This window comes from Talpa occidentalis, unplaced genomic scaffold (assembly GCF_014898055.3).
Source record: "Talpa occidentalis isolate TD23 unplaced genomic scaffold, MPIMG_talOcc4v2.1 talOcc4.17, whole genome shotgun sequence".
NCBI lineage: Eukaryota > Metazoa > Chordata > Mammalia > Eulipotyphla > Talpidae > Talpa > Talpa occidentalis.
Window position 1 is genome coordinate 14,760,493 of NW_023601754.1, and position 25,195 is coordinate 14,785,687.

Consider the following 25,195-nt stretch of genomic DNA (forward strand, 5'->3'; position numbering starts at 1 on the left):
CTCTGGTGAATCCTCTCACCATCCCGCACCTCTGGTTTACCCCAGTTCTTGTATGCATAAATAAATAAAAAATAAATCTTCAAAAAAATGTTGAAGTAGAAGCACAATTATGGGAATTGCAGAGAAAGCAGAGTATGGATCTGTAGAAGGAATAAAATCTTCAGGCTATTCATAAGCTCACCAACCAGAGATCACCAGCAAGACCTTCCTTTATCTTCTCTACATCAAGTCCATATGCATGTATGTGGGGAACACTTACCTTTCCAGCCTGCTTAATAAATTCTTCCATTGATAATATTCTCAAAGGACCATAATTTTCAATTTTATGGATATGAAAAACAACTCTCTTCTCTTGACTTTCATTGAAGAAATTTAGATTTCCAGGTTGAAATTGTTATAATCATTGTTGCAGTGAAAATGCTCGAAGCACAAATATTTGCCTGCATCTTTCATCATTTCCTTAATATTTCTGTCTACAAAGGGAATGGCTGAGTGAAAAGCCAATCTTTTTTTTAAGATTTATTTTTATTTATTTATGCATACAAGAAGTGGGGTGTAAACCAGAGGTGGGGGTGGTGAGAGGATCTACCAGAGACAGAGTGGGGAACAGAACAGGCAGACGGACTGAAATACACTGCTGAGGGATGCTGCAGCGGGTGAGTCAGGAGAGGTCTGCCGTGCCATATGGGTAGCTCCCTGGCTGGGGATCAAACTCATGCTACAGTGGCTGGCAAAAGCCTAACAGCACTGAGATTTTAACCCCCACGCCACCAGGAAGGCCTGAAAGTTTACATCTTCTAAAACCAATTATTTCAAGGGCACACATTTCCCTCTCAAAGGTTCATACCCCTTTCTACTGCCAAAAACACAGCAGGAGCATCCACTGATTGTACCTACAACCACACGGGTTTATTGTATTCGGAGACATACAAGCACGTGTATACACACACACACACACACACACACACACACACACACACAGAGCACACACACACACCTCATATTTACCGGCAAAGGAAAGGAAGTTGAGATTTAAGTCTGAATTTATTTGAGCTTCTTTTTTTCAGATACTTCTTGTTCAACAACCGGAACATTTTAAAATAAGTCACTGCCCTGTACAGATAGTCTGTCTCGGGCCTTTTCCACGTCTATCCGAAATTGACTTTCACTTCTGAGCCAATGACTTTCCATGAAATCTCAAGCTAATACTTACAGACCCAAAAATAGAGACAGAAAAAAATGTTGACTAGCTGATAGAGCCCATGTGTTTTCAATGGGAATAATTTTACTTTTACATAGAGAAAAGTTGATAAAGTAATTTACCTGCGACCCTAGAGTTTTTTATTTAACATAAGTAAAGCTTTATTCCCTCCTCTCCCAATGAAGCTCTAGAGTGTTACCTGAAATCAGCAAGAGCCACTGTCTAGAGGGCCTCGAATGTACCCCACCCTGCTACGTGTTTCTCTAGAACATTTGGGATTCTTCTCGATACACTGGTCTGTCTTGATTTTTATCCCCACGAGTTCTTTCTGCAAACTACAGCTGAGGTTCCCTGGACATCAAAATGCCTTTTCCTGGCCCCCTTTGTCACACTAAGTGGAATTTTTTTCTTTGCTATTCTAAAAATTATCCTTCTCTTTGGCCACTGCTAACTCAATGCCTCCATCTATTCGTGCAGGAGAGCTGAAGACCTGCTAGCACCTACTTTCTCCCCTCATTTCTATCTCCTCCCTCTCCTGTAAACATGCATTCAGTGCCGCTTTTTGTAACCCTTCCTTCTAGTAACTGCTGGCAGAGACAAGACGACCCTGCCCTCACATACCAACCACTTTCCATTTCCGTATTTGCAGAACTTGAAAACATTTTTTTTCACTTGACCACCTGGATAACCTTTTGGGATGCTTTGAATGGACTGTGACCAGCCCGCCAATTGCCTCTTCTACCTCTCTAATTGTGACACACTCAAGAGAAAACCACAGTGAATACTACTCACTGTTTTCAGCTCTTGGACATCTAAACCTCCTTCCTATGTCTGGGGAATGCTTCTCCTTGAACCCCAATGAGTTCTCTAAAGAACTCCTTTAGAACATGGTGGGGCAGTTGATCTGTTGGTTAGGACACAAGCTGATGGTCTACACTGCGTTGATCAGTCTATACTGCATTCATCAGTTTCACACCTGGCCTAGGCTATACATACAGAATTGATTTTGATAATGGGTGGCTGCAGGAGGGACAGCAATGTCAAGGTTTTAGTGGCAGAGGGCCAAAGAGCAGCAGTGGTGGTGAGATCAAGTTAAAGGGACCCATGTTTACTAAAACAGCGAGAACGCTGTCCTCGCCACGCAGGTCTGATTTTCGCTGGGGTCCTGGCTGCTTCCCAACCTCTGTCGTTCCCGTGGATCCTCAGTGTCTGACTCTGCAGTCTTACCATGATCCTGTGAGCTTCCCTACATGCTTGCAATGAATCCCTCTCCTTTATAAGTTGAGTTAGCCAGTGTCAATGAAGAAGCTTGACTGACAAAAAGACATGTATTTCTCATGGCCAAAGAGCTCATCACTGTAGGACTGACTTTCACAGCAGTTGGAACATGGGACAGAAGGAGGGTTTCTAGTGGCCACAGGATGTTACTGGAATTCAGGATTCAAAATAGCCTGTGCTTTGGTAGTCAGGTCCACATTTATGCTGCAGAACTTGATTTTGTTTGACCCAACAATACCCATCACATAGAGCTATTGCTATCATTTTGATGTATATTGCTTCTGACTGCTTAAAAAGGTCATATGTAGGCATGTTTTGTTTTTGGAGTTGTTTATAATGGCTATAAGCATAAGGCTATTGCAGCTGGCATGCAAGCATAGAAGTCGTTTGGTGATAATAATAGTTTAAGTCAATGTGCTACAGCAGGTAAAGCGTGGCCCGACCCATCTGCCCTTAACATTTACCTCTGCACAGCCAACTGGGAAGCTGCTATCTCCCCCATGGCTTTTCATATTGCAGTCTGCTTGGTGTGCAAGCAGGATGAGCCAGAAGTTCTGAAAAGTTAATGGTCCTAAAATAGTCCTCAGTAAATCCCAGAAAGGGAATTCTTGGGGCTTCATTAATACCCTCCTAGAATAACTCAAAAGCATGCTCTTCACTGTCTTTCAGGATCCCCAGGTGAAGTTTGAGCCCTGGGTACCCACTTGCGTGAAAAGGCACCCTTCTCTTGTGTCTTGTCATTCACCACTCCACAACCAGGGCAGTCTGGGATCCTCCTCTGAAAAAGCTGTTTAGATTCAAATCCTAGTTGCAGGGTCTACTTTTGGGGAAATCTCTACTAAGATACCTGCACATCAGTCTGCATGTATCTTCCCCTATAAAGTGGGTCTTGACTTGCTGCATTTCAAACAGGAAGGGGTGACCTATATTCGCTCATATTCCTACCCTACAGTTAGATGGATTTCCCAGCTCACTACACTAAGGGCACAGGAACTTATTGGAAGAGTGATTGCTACCCAGAAAAGGGGGAGATGCAGGATGATTGGTGCAGCTCTTCTGGGCCACAGAGCCCCTAATAAGGGCTCAGCTGCTTGTAATACTGACTGTACAATGGGGGTTCACTTTGCCATTGCTCATGTGCCCTCAGGTTTCTATAATCAATGCCAAACAATGCCCCCTGTTTCAGCAAATGTGGCAACACTTGGGCATCCTGGTTCCTCAAGGAAACTCAGCATTACCAAAAGTCACAACCTTCTGGGTGGGTGGGAGGGAGTAGAGAGTGCCCAGGAGTCCCTAAACAACATCCCTTCCAGAAAGTTCTTTCTACCTAGTAATTTATCCCACTTTGAGAAGCCCGACAGTCTGTGAGTGGAGGAAAAGAGGACCACACAAAGACAACTAACCAGGAGGTGGCACCTGCTGCCTGGGACGAGGTTAGAGTTGACACTAGCAGTAATGTGTGCTATATGTTTTGGAAATACAGTCTTTATCACCTTCATGAATGATCTGTCCTGTTCCCCATCATCACTGCTTATCCTGGCAAAAGAATTACTATTCCCTCCACCCACCTTATCCTGCAGCTTGCCTCAGTTCCACTGTGGGAACGATTGAATTCAATCCTTAAAATTAAACACACACACACACACACACACATACACACTGCTCATGATGACCAACTGGATAAACAGACTCCAGCAATGCCAAAACACAACATCAATAACAAAGAGACTATCTCTGCTTGGAAAGGCAGTAGTATATTAAATTAAAGTGTGTCCTTTGATTTTTCCCTCAACAAATATGGTGCAGGATGATTTAGTAGCCTTCTAAAACCAGCTTCAAATTTATTCTCGTGTCTGGAGGGAGACGTGCATGAAACAGGCTTCTGAAGTCATCAAAGGGTCGAGCAGTACTCGGGCTGGAAGCCTTCCCTAGTGTGTGTTGTCACTTCAGTAGCTATCATTTCCCATCAATGTCCTTTCTGCAGAAAGAGCCCTTTGCCAGGTTTTGACCAATATCGATGACTGATGTGACCTCAGCCCCTGGGCTGGAAAGTCCCTGGAGCATCCATTAATTCATGTATCTTCTTTTACCAACTGGAGCAAGGACATTTCCAAAGTCACAGAGACTGCATATTGGAACCACAAACCTCCTCGCTGGCAGGATATAAAGATGTTGTGGCTGAGAGCAGAGCTGCTCAACTTTGGCACTACTGACATTTGGGGCTGGATAATTCCTTGTTGCAGGGGGCTGTTTTGTGCACTGGAGGGTGTTTAGCAGCATTCCCTCCCCTCTAATTATTAGATGTCAGTGGCACCAGTTACGACAACTAAATAATCTCCAGACATTGTCAAAAGTCCCCGGGGGACAGGGGACAAAGGCATCCTTGACTGAGAACCAATGACTTAGAGCAAAAAATTGCAAATTGGAGCCACAGAGATATTTTGCTCATCCTAGCTAATATGTGTCAAGATTTTTTAAATTGGGGAGTTTCACATGAAAATCCAGACTTCTGCCTTCCCTTGAACATCTGAGGAGCTGGCAACCCTAAGCAGACATTCTCACATGACAGTGATGAATTGAAGTTTAGTTGACGCTACTCCTTTTACAATGGCTCTCTGCAATCCCATCTGTCACAACCCCCACCACTCTCTACTGTGTCCCACATCAGACCCACTTTATCTGTTTCATAAGCTTCCTGGGTCCCAGTTTAGAGACTGAGCCTCCTCAAAACTGTAACTTGATATTCTCTTAATAAGTCTCTCAACTCAATGAGGACAGGCCATGCCATTCTCTTATTTCCTCCACAGTGCCTGACCCCGGGCAGATGCTCAGAAATAGCTATCTATTGATTTGTCTAGGGTCACCGTCCCAAAATTTATCCTTTAGAATGCTTGAAGTCTTGTGGACTTCAGGGAAATGGGTCTCAAGTGAGTTCAGACGAAGTTGCATTTTGTATCTTCATTTAGAGATTCAAAAGTCACATTTGCTCAAGGTTCTAAAAGGTCCTCCATTAAAAAACACTACTGATCTGCACTGGACCGGGAGTGTCTCAAGCTAATGTGACCACAGAACCTAGCATCCATCAATATTCCAACAAACTGCTGTTCTAGAATGTACTTTGGACAATGCTGGGCTAACAAATTAACTCAATTGTTAAAATATTAAGTGTTATGACAAAGGCAATTATGAAGTCCTAACCTATAAGGAGTAATTTTTCCAAGCATAGAAAATTATCTGGAATAGCTCTTTTAAACTTCTACCATAAATTTATAAAGCAAGTGTGAACAATAGCCACATCATAGATTATAAAATAAAACAACAGGAAGATTAAGGAACTTTCCCATGGTAACACAACTAGGAAGAGGTCAAGTTAGGACTGGGGTGCAGCCTGTCTGACCCCAGGGCCTATGCACATAATGTCTGTCTACAGTGTCTTGTCTCTCTGAAACATTGTGACATGTCACTGATGTCTGTCTCCCTGTCAGGACATGCACCAGACTTTACTCATGAAGGAAGTAGAAAACAAATTATTGTCCTATTACAGGATACAAGAGCAAGCGTGTCATTATGGCCAAGGAAAATGACTGCTGCCATCACAGATGCTTTGGACTACAACTCCCAGAACGCCATGAACTGGACTTCCAGAATGGGGGGCTGCTGGGAAGGAGGAAGGAACAAGGTGGATATGTGGGCAGGGAACAGAAATAAATGACAGACATGTGAGAAGGCTCCCCTGGGTCCTGGGTCCTGGTGACTTTAGTGCTTTAGAAGGTAGGCTCTTCAGAAACAACAACAGCCATCATCTTGACCTTGTGATGGGTTATCCAGCTCAGACTGTACATTATGCATTTGGGGTTTCTATATCTGTCCTTCCCTCCCAGTTCTCTTAGGCCTTTTCAACCTATTGCTTGTTTTTCCCTGCCAGGTGGTGCCTTCAACTTGTTCTCCTGGCAGCTGAGCTCTGGGCCTGACTGATTGGCTGGGCATTTGCCTACAAGGGGCTGGGTGATTTTGGAGTTTGATCAGGAATCTGATATTTGAAATCCTCTCTCTCTTTCCCCCCTCTCTTGCTGTTGAACTTCTCACCAATTAAAAATCTTTGAATACATTAAATGCTGCTTTCTTTGCCTTTATGCACATGAGGTAGAAAGGACTCTTAGAATGGACAACATAGGTTTTTCCTATTAACAGTTTGGGGTCCCTGGGAACCCCTTGGTTTTTCCTAGTTTCAGTTTTTAGTTCCCTGTTTGGGAATGAGCCTCCTGGCAACAGTCCATGCATCCACTACTATAAGTAGGAAATAATACTTGGGAGAGTTTGGTATAGGATCTCATGCAGTTTTTCACATCATTCCTGATATTACGTCTGATTTTCATTTACTTGGACAAGTATTAACCTCCTTGGAGTCGAAAAATCACATAGGTAGCATTAGCTGAAAATATAGTCCTAAGAATAGTTGGATGAATAGTTTACTAGATAATCAGAATGAGGACTTGGAACAGGGAAGGTGCCCAACAGATTTTACCTTGTGATAAGTGCCCTGAATAAGCATAAAATTTACTTTAGTTGATATATACAGGAATGGTGAGTCATTAACACCAAGAACATGACTATTCTTGATCGAAAGAGCTTCTAAATCACCCCATCCAAATATATGCTGATGCTAAAAGGTGACACAGGATCCAGTCTCCTACCCTCAAGAATTCCCTGCAGAGATGCAAAATGTTGGGTGCCCATTGTTTAAATATTTATCCAGATCCTTGGTCATTAATGGGGGTTCAAAAGGCTGGAAAGTCTGGTTTACATGCAGGCAGGTGATTTTTGCACACAAGATAGAGTCTGTAAACATGGTTTATTAGTTTGCTTGGCAGACTAGGGGCAAGGTTCCCAGAACATTTCACATTCTGTTTACATTAGTGAGTGGGAAACTGGGATGTGAAATAAGGTATGTGCTCCCTCTACTTTGGTCACTGCATAATAAGAATACAGGAATTAAATGGGTGGGTGGAAGTATATATATGGAGAATGGATGAATGGATGGTGGGCAGAGGGATGGTAGATCAGTGAATGATGGATGGATAGATGAAGGATGGATCACTAGACATTATCTTTTGCCCATTTACTTTGTTTAAAGCATCCCACTAAACTTTGAGAAGAGATGTGGCATAGTTAAAGGAATAAGGTAGGGTGCCTGTCCCTCAAGAACTTTTCCAGATCTCCTGCAGTTTAAGCTTTTTGATCTCACAACAGGAAATACAACACTTGCTCTTCTCATATGAGCATCTACAGATTACATTGAGATCTTTTAGCTTCAGCTAGTCATTACTCTGAGAAAGCCCCAACCTACTGGACATGGGCCAATACTATAATAAAGGAAACAAGCTCTCAGGAAAATCAGTTCTTGGGTAAATCAGAGACTCGGAAATAAGAGACTGAGTTTGCTGGGGGATTATTTCATTTTGATTCATAGTGTGATGCTCTCATGTTATAAAAAAGAAAAGAAAGATGGTGGTGAGAGGGTGGGAGAATGGGAACCCTCCCCCTTTCTGTTTCTCTTGGATTCTATCTGAGGAGTAAATGCTTTGTTTACTTCTGAATCTAAATTTTACATCCCCATTCCATTACCATTATTCATGATGATCTATAGCAAAGTACTTTAGGGAAAACAGCTCTCTGCAGCATCATCATAGTGATGATTCATTCAAGAAACCGCACACTGCGGTGGGCGGGGGACCCGAGATACTATTCAGGAGCGGGGGTAAAAGAAACCACTCGGAAACTGTCTTTTACTGTGAACAAGACTTTAAAACCTGAAGTCTTTGATTTAAATTCCTTATGTGGTACATTCTCATTCAACCAATCATGTTTATCAAACGATGCTAAACAATCAGTAAGCTCATCTCTCCATGGGTAACAGCTACTTATGGATAAAAGAGTAAGAGCAAGTGAAATGTTTTTTGTTCTAGTTATACATGATCCAGTTCAGAAAGCATTAAAATGGTTTTCAGTGTCTTATGACTAGCATTTCATGGTTATAGAAAGAGAAGTGCATTTTTCCTTTTACCTCCATTGTCAAATTGCATTTGAATTCCTATGGAGAGAAAAATCCAGCAGAGAGGAAACTCTCTAGGCATTGTTGGGAAGGTAGTATTGAGTCCCAGGGACTGAGACCCTTGGATAGCTATGCTTTCAGAAGACAGGAAGACGAGCATCATTCTCCACACATTCTGCCAGTGGTTTGTTAAAAGCCCTCCAGTAGTATCTGCTATACACTAACAGCTATACCCACCAACATATTCTCTCTTCTGCTTCATCAGTTATAAAACTCTGACTTTTACCTCACATAGTCACCTAAGAAAAAACTACATTTCTCAGCCTCCTTTGCAGTCAGATGGGGCCATGTGGCTTGGCTCCTGCCAATAAGAGATAAGTATTGGTGGGCCTCCCCTGGTGGTACAGTGGTTGAGCACTGGGTTACGAAGCTGCCCATAGCCTCTGCAGCACTGGTTTGATCCCCAGCCGCAGGGCAAGGGTCCCACATGGCGCGCAGACCTCTCCTGCTGCCCACTGCTCCCCTCAGCAGTGTACTTCATCAGTCTGCCTGCTCTGCTCTGCTCTGCTCTGCTCTCTGCTCTGGCTCTGGTGAATTCTCTCACCCTCCCTCGCTTCTAACTGTACCCAGTACTTGCATAAATAAATAAAATAAAATCTTTAAAAAAAAAGAGATAAGTATTGGAGGCCACAGGAAGTCTCCTTTTACAGAAAGGTGTGGACTTCTTTCTGCCTCTAACTCATCTCCATCCTGCTACCTGGAATATCGATGTGATGATTGTATCTTGATCTAGGAGAATGAGAGTTTAGCCTCCATCTAGAAGTACAGGGATGGAAGAAAACATCCTTGAGGACTTGGTGGAGTGTCTACACCATCCTTATATACCTCATCTTCTGTAGGTCATATTTTACTTTGGGACTTTTGTTATGTATAGCTGAACCTAACAATTTACTGTGACTTTCTTGATGAAGTCTTCCCTGACCCTGAAGATGGCACCCATCATACTGGTAAATGATTAATTACTTATGTGGTTTCTGGGGTTTAATACCTGTAGCAGATACTGTCATTGCTCTTCTTCACTCATTTGTAACTCACCATTTCATGCACAATGAACCAGTGGTTCTAACTGAAATCTTTGCAACTCTTTCAGGACACCTTGGTCTGATGTCAATTTTCATAAAGCTCAAGTGCAGGGCAATCAAGAAGGGCAGGCACCATACCCCAAGAACTGTGCCTACTCCATTTTTCTTGCCTCTTGGTTGGGATGTTTTTGATAATATAGTCTATATTAACACTTAAGAGTTCTCCAGCAGGTTGGTGGGAGCGGAAACTGGTTCAACCACTATGGAAAGCTGTGTGGAGATTCCTCAACCTACTAAAGATAGAGCTTCCATATGATCCAGCAATTCCACTCCTAGATATTTACCTAAAGGACACAGAAACATTAGTTCCAAAGAACACCTGCACCCCTATGTTTATAGCAGCACTATTTACAATAGCTAAGCTTTGGAAACAACCCAAATGCCCAAAAATAGATGACTGGATCAAGAAGATGTGGTGCATATACACCATGGAATATTACTCTGCATTCAAAAAAGATAAACACATGCCATTTGCAGCAACATGGATGGAGCTGGAAGGGGTCATGCTCAGAGAAATAAGTCAGAAAGAAAAAGAAAAATACCAGATGGTCTCACTCATAGCAGGAATCCAGAAAACCTAAATAAGGGACCAGGAAAAAGAATAACTATAAGAAAGAAAATATCAAAATCAAGAAGGGATTGGGGTCAAAATAAGGGGGTTGCAATTGTATGGGGAATATAAAAAATAAAATAAAAAAAGAGTTCACCAGCAAGATTTAGATGAATTGATGACAGTGATAACTTGCTAGGTGATGTACCTTGTGTTGACTTCTTTCCCCTCCCTGTCTCACAGACCCGTGGTTCCTGGAATCATTCCTCAAACAATCCATTTGTCCTCAAATATTTGGATTAAGAAAGGTTTGCTTCTGGGGGATTTAATCCAAACCAACATGTTTCTCTTTGGTTAGAATGCTAACTCCATCAAGACTGGGAAATATATTTTTCTGATTCACCATTATATCTCCAATATTTAGCAATAGCACAAGTCAGCACTCAAGATGCTGAAAAAAAAATACCAGTTCACTGCTGGCCCCAGGTAAATCATTTCCTTGGACACATCGAGAGTTAACTGCCTGTGAGTGGTCCTAGAAGATATAAATAGGAAGTTTATTCTACTCCATTTAGGATGGGTTACACACCTATCTAACACTTCTCTGAACATAATTTGGGCTTGTGCATGATGTTCCACTATCTTTTAAATTGGATCCACACAAACTATAAAAAAAATTCTAAATTTGTCTCCTTCCTCTTACCCTATACTGTGGTAAGAAGATAGCAGCACAGAGGACCGTGGACAGTTATAGCAAAGTGGTTAAGGACTTGCAGTTTAGAATCAAATGGTTCTTACTTCAAATCCCAACTCTGCCACCAATGAATCAGGTGACCTTGGAAAAGTTACTTAATTTCCATTGAATATCCTCTTTACTGGGGCACAATAATTTAAAATTTTCCCTCATGCATGGAGGTGACTGAAAAAAAAGGCAGCCCACTCCCTGTTGGTAAGTGGCAGTTTCGATAACCAAGGAAATTTATATAGAGGCTTTGTGTTGGGCAGCCACAAGACAAGAGCGTTCCTTCCCCCAACATTAATTTCAAAAGCTTGAATTTTGCTGGGCTTAATCATGTGCACTATTCAGAGCATATTAGTAATATATTTTATCTCAGTTTCTGGGGGTGGGGACAGCAACTGGAACCCACATTCTCAAGGGGTAGGGGTTGTTGAGGACCTTCTAATTGCCCAGGTACAGCTCCCAGGTCAGTAGGTAGTCACATTTTTTCGACCACCTCTCCAACCCTCCTGTGTAAAATAGGGGTAACAGTATCTATGGCACAGGATTATACTGTGGATGAAATAATACAATGTATGTATATGAATGAATCTCATGACACTGAAGAAAATGCCATACAAGATATACTTGAAGACATTGCTTGCCCGAGGTAAAACATTTATCTGGAATTTTACTGAAACATTCAAGTTATTTAGAAATCATTCCTAAAACTGTTTGTTTCCCATATACTTTTACCCAAACACTACACCTCTATTGTATGGCACTCCCTTCAGATGGCCAATATCTTGAGGGGTTCCTGAATTTAACCCTCTGTGTTCCTCTCAGCCCATACATATTCCCAGGTCACGTGGAGGTAAAGAGAACCAAGTTATAATGTCATGTTTCACCAGTGGTGGCTGCTGTTTGACATTGTCCTACAATGTAAGGTATTTCATCACTCAAGCTCTGAGTGTCCAAGAAATCAATTTTTATACATTTTATAAACAAATGTGTGTGTGTGTGTGTACACACATACCTTGAAAGCTGTCTTGTAGCATGGGTCTTGCCATATTCCACCAGAGAGGAAGAGATTTGGGAACACTTAACAATCCAAATGGCACTACACAGGACTCAGAGGAAGGTATGCTTTCCTAAGCAGCACAGACTGTGGTGTGTTTCCTTTCCGTTGTTGTGACAATCAACTGCATACTAATTATAATCTGGGGTTTGTAAACAGCCAGAAGATTCCCTGGGTGGGAGTAATTATATTCCCTTTAACATACTATAAGGCAAATACTTTCTCTTAAATATGCTGTGTGCTGATAGCAAAGTAGATTTACTTTCAGCTACAGGAGGAAAACCCTTAGAACGAAGGCAAGGGAGGTTAGTGGGGCAGAAATACTAGAAACCAATAAAAGAATAGAAGATATAAAAACTGGCATGTAATATTATCAGTGACAGACAGACTACTTTGACATACATACATACATAGTGAGATGTTACAATTATTGATTTGGAGTCAGTTTTATATCTCCCTATGATTACTGTGTTCCTTTGAGAACGGTAATTCACTGTTAAGACTCAGTTTCCTCTTCCGTAATGTGTGACTGAGAAGGCTTCCCAATAAAGTTATTTGAGAATCAAATTACAAAACATACCTAAAGCTTCTAGAACAGTAGTCACTTGCAAAACTATAACAAATACTGCAGCTATTATTAGTATGAGTACCAAACTCATATTCCCTTGCAACTAACTCTCCCTTCCCTTTGCAAGATGATGGCTTCCAAAATTCTCTCCCTAAGGATTCTCTCAGTCCAGGCACATGGGACCGACAACTGCCAGGGAATCAACGGAGCATTAACACTTCCCGGAACAGTCCTTAATTGACCATACAGAGTCCCTAGTGAAAATATCCACTGCCTCATGCCTTGAGTGGCACAACTTGGAGGTTTGATTCACGTTGCCTCTCAAGGGTCCCCTGTGAATTGGAGCCCCATATGCCCCCTGTGGTAATCCACTACGAGTGCACCTTGTATTGGCTTCTATCTCTTCCCTGTCTCACCTTCCCGCTTCTTGATGGAGAGACCAGGGATAACTCCAAAATAAACCACTGGCACTCATATTCTTGTTTTAGGATAGGATCCAGCCTAAACACTGTATCTCACCTTGCAGACAGGATGAATAACTTGGACAATTGGGTTTACAATAAAATTCTCTAACCAAACCTTGTCTGTTCCACTTTCTTTCAAATGCTTCTCCCCATCCCATGGCCACAGCTTCAGTTGAAACTCTTCTCATTTATTTATATTTTTGTTCACGCCATACTCTCTACCTAGCCCCATGCTTCCAGAAACTCTACCATCTAATCCATCACCCACTCACTGCCAAAGTTATTATCTTGAAATGCGGTTCTGGTGATGCCATTCTTATTTTTCAAGACTGTAAGGGTGTCCAGTGGCCTCCACAATTATGTTTTAAAGTTTAAAACATGAGAGTTAAGGGCCCTAAAACATTGATTCTGACCACCTTTCAGCCTAGTTTCCAGTGATAGCTGAACACACAGAACACCTCCAACACATGAAACAACTCAGTGTCTTCTCAGATCCCTCCCCTGGCACCCTTCTGTGTGTTTTAGCATGCTTGTGAACATCCCCTACTGAAGATGATGCCTCCTCCCAAAAAGGTCTGGCTCGGCTGGCTCTGTCTTCCTCCATGATGGCTTCCTGATGCCGCTGATAAGGTAATGTTCCCCTCCTCCCGGGTTGCCCAACAGTATGTGCATTTCTGCATTCACTAACTCCTTCCTTCATTTGACAAGCATTTTTTCTCTGAACATATTCTATAATGTATCAATCATGCATAAAACCTTGGGAAGCCCATGCTAGATAAAAGCAGAAATAGCTTCTGCCCAAAGGCATTCACAGTTGGAAAAAGGGAACAGACCCAGGTAATCATAAAAAAAGTTTGTTACAAACCACCAGACTGTTTACAAGAATGCCCACTCAACTTGGGAGTTGGAGAGTTGTGCAAGGAACAGGGAGGGGAGTTGAGAGCTGCAATTCACACCAGGTGAAGAAGGTGGAAGATAAACTCCAGTACCAGGGACTCAGGGGAGGGGGGACTGACAACATGCATTGTATCATGTCTTTTTGCTGGTTGTGACCTCTCTGTCTCATGGCCTGAGAATGAGGTCTTCAAGGATAAGGACCATGTCCCACTGACAGTCACATCCACTTCAGTGCACAGCACCACTCAAATACACAGAATTAATGTACCCATTTTACAGATGAGGGAGTTGTGGATGAGAAAGCTTAAATGAGTTGGCCAAGACCCCAAGCCTGGCAGTGATTGTATTTAATTTAAATATAAGACATTATGTACACATTTAAGGTCAATTTTTTTTTTAAATAAGCAGGATTCACTTTCACTACTCACATCGCTCTCTCTATAAATATTTTAGTTTATTTGAAAGTTTTATAAACAGTACATTTAAAAAATTTATATATGCAGGGTTTTTTTTTTCACATTCTTGTTCCTCTCAGGTATAATCCTCATAGAATTCCCACCACCAAGTTACCCATGCACAATCACCACAGTCTCCTGTGCTCTTCCTGGCCCTGTTCTGATCCCTCTCCCTCCTCTTCCCCTCTCACTGTCTCCGATTTATTTCTTGCCTGATAGGTTTTAGTTTTGTTTTTTCCTGATCCCTTGTTTAGTTCCCCTGTATTCCCCCTCTAAGTGAAACCATCCGATATGTTTCTTTTTCCTTCTGACTTATTCATTGAGCATAATCCCTTCTAGCTCCATCCATATTTCTGCAAGTGGCATGAGTTTATCTTTTTGACTGCTGAATAGTATTCCATTGTATATATATATATATATATATATATATATATATATATGCCACTTTTTTTTAATCCAGTGATATGTTTTGGGGTATTTAGATCGTTTCCACAGTTTAGCTATTGTAAATACTGCTGCAATAAATATAACAGTGCAGGGTTCCTTTTGAATTAACGTTTTTGTGTTCTTTGGGTAGATTCTTAGGAGAGGAATTGCTGGATCATATGGTAGTTCCATTTTTGAGGGTCTTGAGAACAACCACAACAAAACAAAAAGAGAACCAGTAATGGGGTAGGGGGAGAACTAATTTATACTCCATACTCCATAATTCTTTTGAAGACTCTCTATAACACCCCAAAATGGTACACGCGGTGGGAACCAGCAAGCATAAGAAGTCGGGAGGTGCCAGGTAAAGAACATAAGCGCTGACCCTGGAAGTCCAGGGCGAAAAGATCCTGAGCCTGGACTCTGCAGAGCTGCGAGTGGCATCTGTGATTTCCCGCTCCGGAAACCTCCATTTCAGCCAGGACAGCAGGTTTGGGAAACAGCCGGGTTTCCCATCAATCCTGCCGCCTCCGCAGATGGGTGGGAGAGGAGTCAACCTTTTGGAGGGGAGGCATCTTCCAGGCCCAGACATTCGTCTCTGTCCATTTCAAGGCGCCCAGCCCGCGCCGTATATAACCAAATACTGAGTCCACAGCGAAGGACAAGGCGGCCTTGCTGCGTGGATTATTCACGACTCTCGGGCAAGTCTGGGCCCTGGGGCGGCGATCCAGAGCCTGATTTGAGGCCACCTCAGGAGCTGGAATTCTGCTTGGCAGGGAAGAGCGGTGTGGAGCCAGGAGAGAGGCGCGGGCGTGGGGCGCGGCTCTTGGGAGGATTACGGCGGAGGCTGTGGACCGCGGCTTCGCTCTCAGAGGCTGCAGCCATTGCACAGCCGAGCATCCAACATTCAACAGGAGGAACCCGCGGGAGACGAGCCCCGAACCCCCAGCGCCGCAGCAGCCGCAGCCGGTGCGCCCCGCGCCCCGCGCCCCCGTGCGCCATGGCCAAGGAAGGCGCGGAGAAGGCAGAGGAGACCGAGCAAATGATCGAGAAGGAGGCGTGCAAGGAGCCGGCCGAGGGCGGCGGCGGCTCTCACCGCCTCGGGGACGCCCAGGAGATGCGGACCGTGGTGCTGGCCGGCTTTGGGGGGCTCAACAAGCTGCGGGTCTCCAGGAAGGCCATGCCCGAGCCACAGGACGGCGAACTCAAGATCCGCGTCAAAGCCTGGTGGAGTATCCGCGCCTTTCTGGCTTTCTCTCCTTTGCGCGCCCCGAATTCCCGGAGATAAGTGGGGGAGGCTCCGTGGGGACGCTGCCCCGGGTGGAGCCCACACCCCGGGCTCAGAGCACCCCCCCCTCCCCGGCTGCCCGCCTCCGGCTGAGCTGGGGAGCTTGTCCTGGGTGGCTTCCCTCCCCCAGCCGGATCTGGGGGTGATCGGAGGAGACTGTGCGCTCTTGGGAGGGCAGAGCTGGTGGTGGCGCCCAGCGCTGGGGTCTGGAGGGCTGCGCTTCTGCAACTCTGTCCGCAGGACAGCTCGGCCACCAGGATAGCAGGTTTGAGAGTAACGTCGTTAAAAATAATAACAATAACCGCCGACTTTCTGCGTGCCGGTGGTCCTTCTGAGAGTTTTTGTGCGCGATTTTAGTGAATACTTTCGGGGACTCGGTGAGTTAGATCTGGTCATTGTCTCCCCGTTACAGGTGGGGAAACTAGGGCGCTGAGTGTGTGATGTGTCCAAGATCACTCTGCTGCCACTAAGTGGTGTGGCCAGGATTTGATGTTTCAATCTTTTGAACAGGTTCAATCTTTTGAACCTCTATGCTGTTGTCCTGTTGGGGCTGGGGACATGGCACAGGACCAGCAAATGGTCCCAACTCCAGGCTCCCAGGGGTCTGGTATGGGGAAAGGAACAGGGAAGCAGACCATTAGGTATCAGCCATCTCAGTCCTGGGAGGGGTGAGGCCAAGCTGCTGCCCCAAACTCTTCCCCATTAACCTTCTCTGTGTTTCTTGAAGAGGGAAAACAAAACAAGACAAAAAACTGATCTGTCTTCTCTGACATCGCCCATCTCAGAAGGAGTACCTCAATCTGAGTACCCCTTCTATTGAATAATTCCCATGTCTCCTGGGGGAAATTCCCTGTCCCACACCTCTAGGATCCCTCCCAGGAGGGTATAAGCCATTCTGTGCATTGTCACTGTATGATCACCTATGGTTCTGGGACAAGCGGCTTCCCCTCCTGAGCCTTATTATACCCTGGGTTCGCTATCCAGCTGTGTGGGCGGCTCCTAAGGGGAACTAGCTGTCAGCACACAGAGATGGACCTGTCTCTTCCCAGCTCTGGTTTTGTGAGCCTCCAACAGACACTGTTTCCGAAAGCAGCAGCCAGCATCCCACTTCATAGGTGAGACCCAAAACCCAGGGTCTGAGCGAGACAAACACAAAGGCCAGCAGCTATGGTGAGAGCAGGCGCTGATTTTCCTGCCAGACTGAAAGGCACCTGGCAAAGAAGCAGGCGCTGACCTCTGGCTGGCTCTTCATATAAGTAGCTGGTCATGTTTGCCTCCCACCACGGCTCTTGGGGCCTCTCTCCAGGGAATTAAGGGTAAGGGAAGGGGCTTTTGCAAACGGGAACTATACTGTTCTATTCTGTTAACTCTTGCTGAAGCAAAGGGACTGATCCCAGAAGACAGAGCTTATGTCTGCCCTTTTCATAGGTAAATCCTCAGTGCCCAGCATAGTATCCTAAATAAGTTATTGCTGAATGAATGAGCTGACAAAAGATGTGTGGAGGGAGAGCGTTGAGACATTATCTTTCTTCACTTACTGGTAAAAGAATGTCTGCCTAGTAAATTTAAAACCAGGTATTTAATTAATAATTTTCCTTCCTTACCTACCAATCCAAAATAGTGTGTGTGTGTGTGTATATGTGTGTGTGTGTGTATATGTGTGTGTGTATATATATATATATATATACATATATATATATATATACACACACACCCATATATAAAATTTGTAAATCTCCACCCAAATTGAGGATTGGGTTGCTCGAAAACTCTGTCAAGAGTATATATTCAGAAAGTGAAAATGTTGAAGCTACTTTTTAATGAAAGAAGCATCACCTGCAGTGCAAATAGCTCTGGGTTCTTAGTCTTGTGCTACTTGCATCAATGCTGATGAAAACTGAAGCATTTTGAAATAATAAATGTCAAGACGAAGGCCAGGAAATTGATTTACAAAGCCAGATACACTAGTCTGTTCACTGTTGGAGCTGTACACACACACGCACGTGTGCACAAGCTCGTTGGCCTAACTCACTGCAGACTCCCTACTCCCTGCAGGTTGCTCAACAAGCCAGTCAGGCTTGGGGAGCATGGAATGCAGCCTTGCAAACCCTTCTCTCCCAGGGGAGAAGGGTTGTTGGAATAGGTTTGTGAGGGTTGCCCATGGCCCCTTCCTCCTTCCTCTTTGGTGTGGGATTGGCTGGCCCAAGATGCTCGTTGATGAGAAGTTTAAGCTTGGGCACCAGAATGACTCATTCTTATTTTTATGAATTAGTTGATGGTCTCTTGGAGGAAGGCCCCCCTTTTAGCTGTTCTTTATTTTTAATGGAAACCTTTTACCATCCAATAATATAGGCACTTTGCTGGGGAATAAAGTGAAGAGCATCTAAGCTAGTAATAATCAGATCTGAAAGGAGGGTTGGGGTTGGTTCCTCTATCGATTTTATGGCAATGGAAGAGAAGCAGCAGGGGAAATCTGGTTTTATCTCCTTTAACTTCTTCATTTAGGATCCAATGAGATAGGTATTATGGTAAAGCAAGTTGAGGCTGGGGGATGGTAAGTAATTTGTCAAAATCATCACACAGAGAGAGCTAGGATTTGAAGGCTGGTCATTATCTCCTTAAAATTCTGTTGTTTTCCTTTTATTCTATGTTGTCTCCCTCCATGGGAAAGGCACCAGAAATGTGATTCACCTTTCTGACCTTTGGCATGTAAGCCTACTTTCTTTCCTTACATCAATGAATGTGGCTCCTTCTATCTTTTTATGTCTGGTTTAAGGGAAAATATCTGGCTCTTTCCAGAGTAATTTGACTTTTCCCTAAATGAAGGCATGATAGTCAAATGCAGCTCAAAAACAGTCATGCAGGGAAGTGGGAGGCATAGCAGAGCTTTCTGCCTGAATAGTTACAGGAACATCAGCTTTGATGAAGAACTCATTTCAAGTATTCATGGTTTCAGAGGCCAAGTGGGAAGAGCATGTGTCCTTTGGAGAAAAATGGACCTGAAAGTCACATTTCAGGTCACCTTTCAAGTCACCTTTCACAGAAAACCAAGTTTTCTGTGCCTCAAATGCAAAATGGGCATAAAAGATAATGTTATGATGTTGTTGAGATCAGATGCAAGACACACTGCTCCACTGTTGGCACTCTATAGTAGTAGTTATGGCTGCCTTCACTGTTGTCCCCTGATGCTGATAGGACATATATTTCTGGGTCACCTGATCATGTAGAGATCATCATTTTAATCAAGTATATAGCATAACAGTATCATGTCACATCTGCTTCGTGATGAAGAGGGAGATCTCGTTAGATGTGAGTCCCAGCTCTGCCACTTGCTAATTGGATGTCTTAGGGCTGGTCCCCACAGGCTGTGCCTGAGTCAGGTAGGCATGCTTCTTTAAATACTTAACTGGCCTCCCCGGTGGCGCAGCAGTTGAGCGCCTGGCTGCGAAGCTGCCCGCAGCCTCTGCAGCGTGGTTGGATCCTCGGCCAACTGGTGAGGGTCCCACATGGCGCACAGACTTCTCCTGCTGCCCGCTACTCCCCTCAGCAGTGTGTTTCATCAATTTTCCTGTTCTGTTCCCCGCGCTGGCTCTGGTGAATTTTCTTACCCTCCTGTGCTTCTGCCTATAACAAGTGCTTGTATAAATAAATAAAATAAATCTTAAAAAAAATAAATACTTAACTGAGGGTGCTTTCAAGCGCAAAGGTGCTAGGGAAGTGGGATAAGGAAAGGGAAGGAGCAAGATTTGGTCTCAACTGAATCCACCAGGAGGTCTTATGCCACAGAGGCCATCTGACCTTGAAGCAAAGGGGGGCAGCTTTTGTGCCCTCCTCCCCTGTGGTCATTCTGTTGTGGGCTGCTTGCTGAGTGGGGACAGGGAATAAGAAGTGGCCTTTGTTTAACTGAGGACAGCTCCTCATGGAAGAGACGCACAAAGCCCAAACAGTGCCCTTCACCCGGCTGACCTTGAACCTGCTTTTCACACTAAACTTCAGTTTCCTGGTGTATGAAGTGGAGATACTCATACCACCTTCTTTCACAGTGCAGTGATGGAGTTTATGTTAGATCAGTGCACCCAGACCTTTTTGATGCTGCCTGGCACATAGGAAGTGGTTAGTAAATTAGGGTGGTTCTTATTCAGATTGTTATTTTCAGTTTCCATAGATACTATGTATAGTTTATCATTCAAAATGGGAACTTGTTTGAGAGTGAAAAGGGCACTACTCATAATTACTTGGGATAGCAGGACAAATTGGAAGTGTCCTGGGCAAACCAGAGTGTGCAGTGCCCGTCACCAATAGGTCTGAGCCTTTGCTGCCAGCAGTTTTTCCATAGTGGAGCTCCTCCTGCCAGGACCCAGTAGGGTTTAAGGCCAAGGGTCTCTCGGTTGGACTGCAGGAATGTATTTAAGTGACCATTAACAGGCCTTGTCTGCTTTGTGGCTCAAATTGGCTTGAGGTAGAGAGGCACTAATGGATTGGGGACACTTATTTTCCCAGACTGATTTACAATGAGAGGCCACGTGAAATTGCTGGAGTGGGACCAGTTGGATGAGAAATGGCTGATCTGAATGTGGGCCGAGGGCAGGCCACACTAGAAGGAAGTCAGCAGATGGGTGGGATTCTAATATATCATGAGGGAAGGAACCTTTATTGAGCACTTGTTGTGAGCAAGAAGCTAAGCTGCCTATTCTCTGTTCTTTGTTTCATTTCATCCTAATACCAAGTCCACACAGTCAGTATTATCATCTCCATTTTAAAGATAGGGAAACCAGCAATCAGACCTGTTAAGATCTCAAACTGCTAAGTAGAAGAACAGTGTACAAATCCCAGTCTGCATTGTTCCTGGACTCTACATTTGGAAGTCAGGGGATGAGACAGGCGCAGTGACAGAAGCTATGCATGTGTGCACATGAGAGACACAAAGAGAGATCAAGAGAGCGAGCGAGTGCGTGAGTGAGCGCAAAAGAGACCAGTGCACTGAGAGACAGACAGACAGTGAGACAAGACTCTCAAGATTGGGGAAATACAGAGAAGAACCAGGAATACATTTGACTGATTGATTTGAAGACTCAAAATAACACAATAACATCTGGTTCCTTTTCCCTACAAATGGCCATTGTATTTCTTCACCTTATCCACTTTACCTCCATTTCTGAAGTGTAGAGGATCCATCTTTGGGGGCTCCATCTAGGACCAAACTGCTGTGACGGTTGGCCCACAGTATGCACCCTGATTGAACACCATCATAACTCCTTGGCTCCCCTCAACACACTCAAGTCCTTCCTCCATCCCTTTGCCTTCATCAAGATATTGTGTCATTGGCTGCTTGAGCACTTGGTGTCCCCCAAAACAGGGCATTAAACTGTCACTGATAAGGTTAGTCTAATGAAATACGGCCATGCAGTGCATGAGGTCAAGTGACATGGATGTTTGCAAAACTGTGAAATTTCTTGGAAGATGGCTAAAATCTAAGTCAGGAGTCACTCTGGTCAGGAGGTTGGAAGAACACGTTCTGAATTGTGCTGTGCTGCATGGAGATATTAGTATTTGACAGGAAAGGATGCTTCAGAGCAGAGTCACATTGAGCCCCAATTGGTGGTGACAAAATGGAGTCACCATCTCAAGGATCTTCCTTATTTGTTAAAGTCTGCATTTCTCCATTTGTGATCCTGGTGAGCACCGGTCATGGTGACTATATCTGCTCTTCATTCAATAATAGAATGGGCTTCTTTTCTCCCCAGCAATTCAAGGAAAAAAAGGAAGTTCTGAACCACTGTTTTAATTCATAGCAAGGGGATGGATAGAATCTCTTACAGAACATCTGACATAGGGTGGGTAGCCATGAATAGCTGTCTGATCTTAATTTTATAAGTATGGATTAATTTTTTTTAAAGATTTATTTTTTATACAAGAGCTGGGGTACAGGCCAGAGATGCGGGGGTTGAGAGGATTCACCAGAGACAGAGTGGGGAACAGAACAGGCAGACGACAGAAATACACTGCTGAGGGGAGCAACAGGCACAACAGGAGAGGTCTGGCGCTCCATGTGGGTAGCTCCCTGGCCGGGATTGAACCCGCACTGCAGAAGCTGCGGACGGCAGCTCACAGCACGGAGCTCAACCCACTGCGCCACTGGGGAGGCCAGTATGGCTTAATTTTATAGGTAATTTTATAGGTATAGAAGCCAATGGTCATGACTCAGGACAGGCAGATGGAGCGATAACTGAATCTTGTGCTCACCCAGCCCTTCACTTGCAGCCTATTATCTCATCCATTTGACCCTCCTCCATCTGATCTTCACAAGCCCATGAAGTTATCCACTCTACTTTCTAAGAAAGTAAAATGGGACTCAGAGATGAAATGGAAGTAGCAAGTAGTTGCAACTTATCTGAGATCTGAGTCCAGACCTTAACCCTGTCTCACCATGTCTGTGTGATCCTAAGCAAATGGCACACTCCACTTGCCTATCTCCCCTCCTTGGCAATAATCGCTCTTGGTGGTTGGTTATAAGAGTCTGTAAAAGTCCTTTCTATATAGTTGGGGCACTCTTTAATATAGGTTATTTTTCTTCCTAAGCCACTTGGGCTGTAACAGACAGAAATGAGACTTATTTTTATTCTCCGGTGACTAGTCTTGCCGTTTCCCCACTAAACTATACTGGCAGCAGGTCTGGATTTTGAATCCTATACCCAGGACTGGGGATGAATTTGGGTTGATCTCTTGCTTTCTCACACCAGCCCTCTGCCTACCCACCCCTAGGTTGGCACAGGGGATTCTCTGTCATTGAAGTCTGCACAGACAATCCAGTCCCTGGAATTTGCTTCACCCTCCATCAAAGAAACCCAAACCCCACGACCTTTGGGCCCACCACCAACATTCAGCACTGACAACTGAGTTCATCCAGACATGGGCAAAGAGTGCCCCCTGACCCCAAGTTCCCAGCACTTTTCATTCTTAATAGGGATCTTTTCTGGCATCTTGGCATCCATCATAAAAGAAAAAGCTTAATTAGAAGCAAGAAGAGTCTCCTCCTAGGAAAGGGCAGCAGGCATGTAATTTCAAATTAGTTTGATTCCTCTGTGTGTGATCTCACACAGAAAATCAGTTGGAGCCATGGTATTAAAATGAATAAATGTAATGTTTGAAGGCTCAGGAGACAAAAATAGAGGCTCCAGTGAAGGGGCTGTTTTATCTGTCAACGTGATATTTTCTTGATGACAGCATACCATGAGCCTCTGCCCTCAATCACCTTCATCACCCATGACCCTTCAGCCAAGGCTTGTCCCCTGGATTATTCTGGGGTAACTGACATGATAACTAGTGCTTTCCCAAACAGGAACCCCTTAGCAAGTGAAGATACTGGGTCCCTTATTCCTGAATTCTTTAAATAGCAGAGGTCTCCAGAGCCCAGTGAGGGTAATTATCTTTGGTGAGAGGAATGACAGTGACTCTTTTCTTGAACTAACAGTGAATGGGAGAAAGGATGCTTCTTGGTTATGAAATAGTTAATGCTTGAAGTGAAACAGGCCTGAATTCTAATCCTGAATCTGATCATTTTAGCAACTTACATACACAACCTTGACTGGAAGTATACAGCCAAGATGTTGGTACATTTATTATTTGTTCAATGAAAGAAGTCCGTATCATACATATATTAACATATATTAAAGATATGTTTATATATATGTTAATATATAATATGTATAATATATAATAAATAATATATATTTAATATATTAACATATATTAAAGATAGGGAGGGGATGCAAAAGATGGGACATTAGAAAGTCCCTCCATACTTGATAAAGTTTTCTGAATAGTGCCTCTATTCAGACTCTACATGAGTCCCCCAAAGGATACAAGACCCTAACATCAATGGTAGCCCACAGCCCACGTAGAATGTGCCATATACAAAAAGTTTTAGACGAATTCCTTAACAAAAGAAATGAAACCAAAATGTATTGTGTGCCAGAAACTGCACCAAATGGAGATCTTTAAAAGGAAGACCACTCACTTCTGTTGTGGTTTCTCTTTTCTTTATTTCAGCCATGCTGGCCTTCATGAGGAATTTGTCCCTGAACATCTAGATTTTCCCTTCCTATCCATCTTTTACATTCTCTGTCCTCATGAGTTCAATTCAGGTGTGCCTACTCTGGTGACCTTCCTTTTTGAGATGAGGAAAGATGACAGCCTTTTGCTCTAGGTGACTGCCTTGTACAAGTTCAGCAATCAAGAAATGAATCTAATTAGCTCTTCGCAAATCACATGCCAGCATCTGGATTCCTTGCACTCTTTGTCAGGCCAGATGGAATGAGTTGCTGTAATTGGCCATATTTGTGTCTCATGCCTCCTACTCTGACCTAGAAAAATGGGGTATCATGATTACAGCCCATCAGGAACTTATGATGTGTGTGTGTGTGTGTGTGTGTGTGTGTGTGTGTGTGTGTTGCAGAGGGGCTGTAGATGTGTAGATGGAGGACAGTTACCATACAGTGGGGCTAAGAAACACATAGGCTGTTCAAAATGGTAGCCATCTTGGGGATAGGAGACTCTTGTCTCCACCCAGAAAAAAAATGAAGACCCAAAGTGGGGACTAGAGAAGGCAGCTCCATTCCCAGTCCCAAAACCTTATATTTCTCAGCACAGAGTTATTAAATCATATTAAAGGACATATAGAGTATTTTCAACTTCAAGGCCCATTGTCTTTTACATCTCTTTGGTAATCTTGGAAATTCCAGAAACTATTATCACTTAGCTGATGAATGACAAGAATGGAGTTTAGCTCACACAGGCAGTCATTGAGTGTTTGGGGGGTGAGTGAGTGTATTACTGACTTTCCCCAAAATGTTAGACACACATTTCTGCAGAAATTGCCATGTCAGGGCCTCCCCTGGTGGCGCAGCAGTTGAGCGCTGGGCTGCGAAGCTGCCCGCAGCCTCTGCAGCGCCGCTTCAATCCCTGGCTGCCAGTGAGAGTCCTGGCACGCAGACCTCTTCTGCCACCCGCTGCTCCCCTCAGCAGTGTATTTCATCACTCTGCCTTTTCTGTTCCCAGCTCTGGCTCTGGTGAATCCTC

General features: G+C 44.0%; 1 protein-coding gene across 1 annotated transcript in view; it reads left to right on the forward strand.

The window, feature by feature from the left end:
• Positions 1–15,739: 15,739 nt before the first annotated feature.
• The window catches only part of VAT1L (vesicle amine transport 1 like), a 131,211-nt gene continuing 121,755 nt past the window's right edge, over positions 15,740–25,195 (forward strand). Inside the window, exon 1 of the mRNA XM_037516196.2 lies at positions 15,740–16,056. Within this exon, the coding sequence (XP_037372093.1) occupies positions 15,830–16,056 (227 nt within the window). The 5' untranslated portion in view covers positions 15,740–15,829. The remainder of the gene's footprint in view (positions 16,057–25,195) is intronic.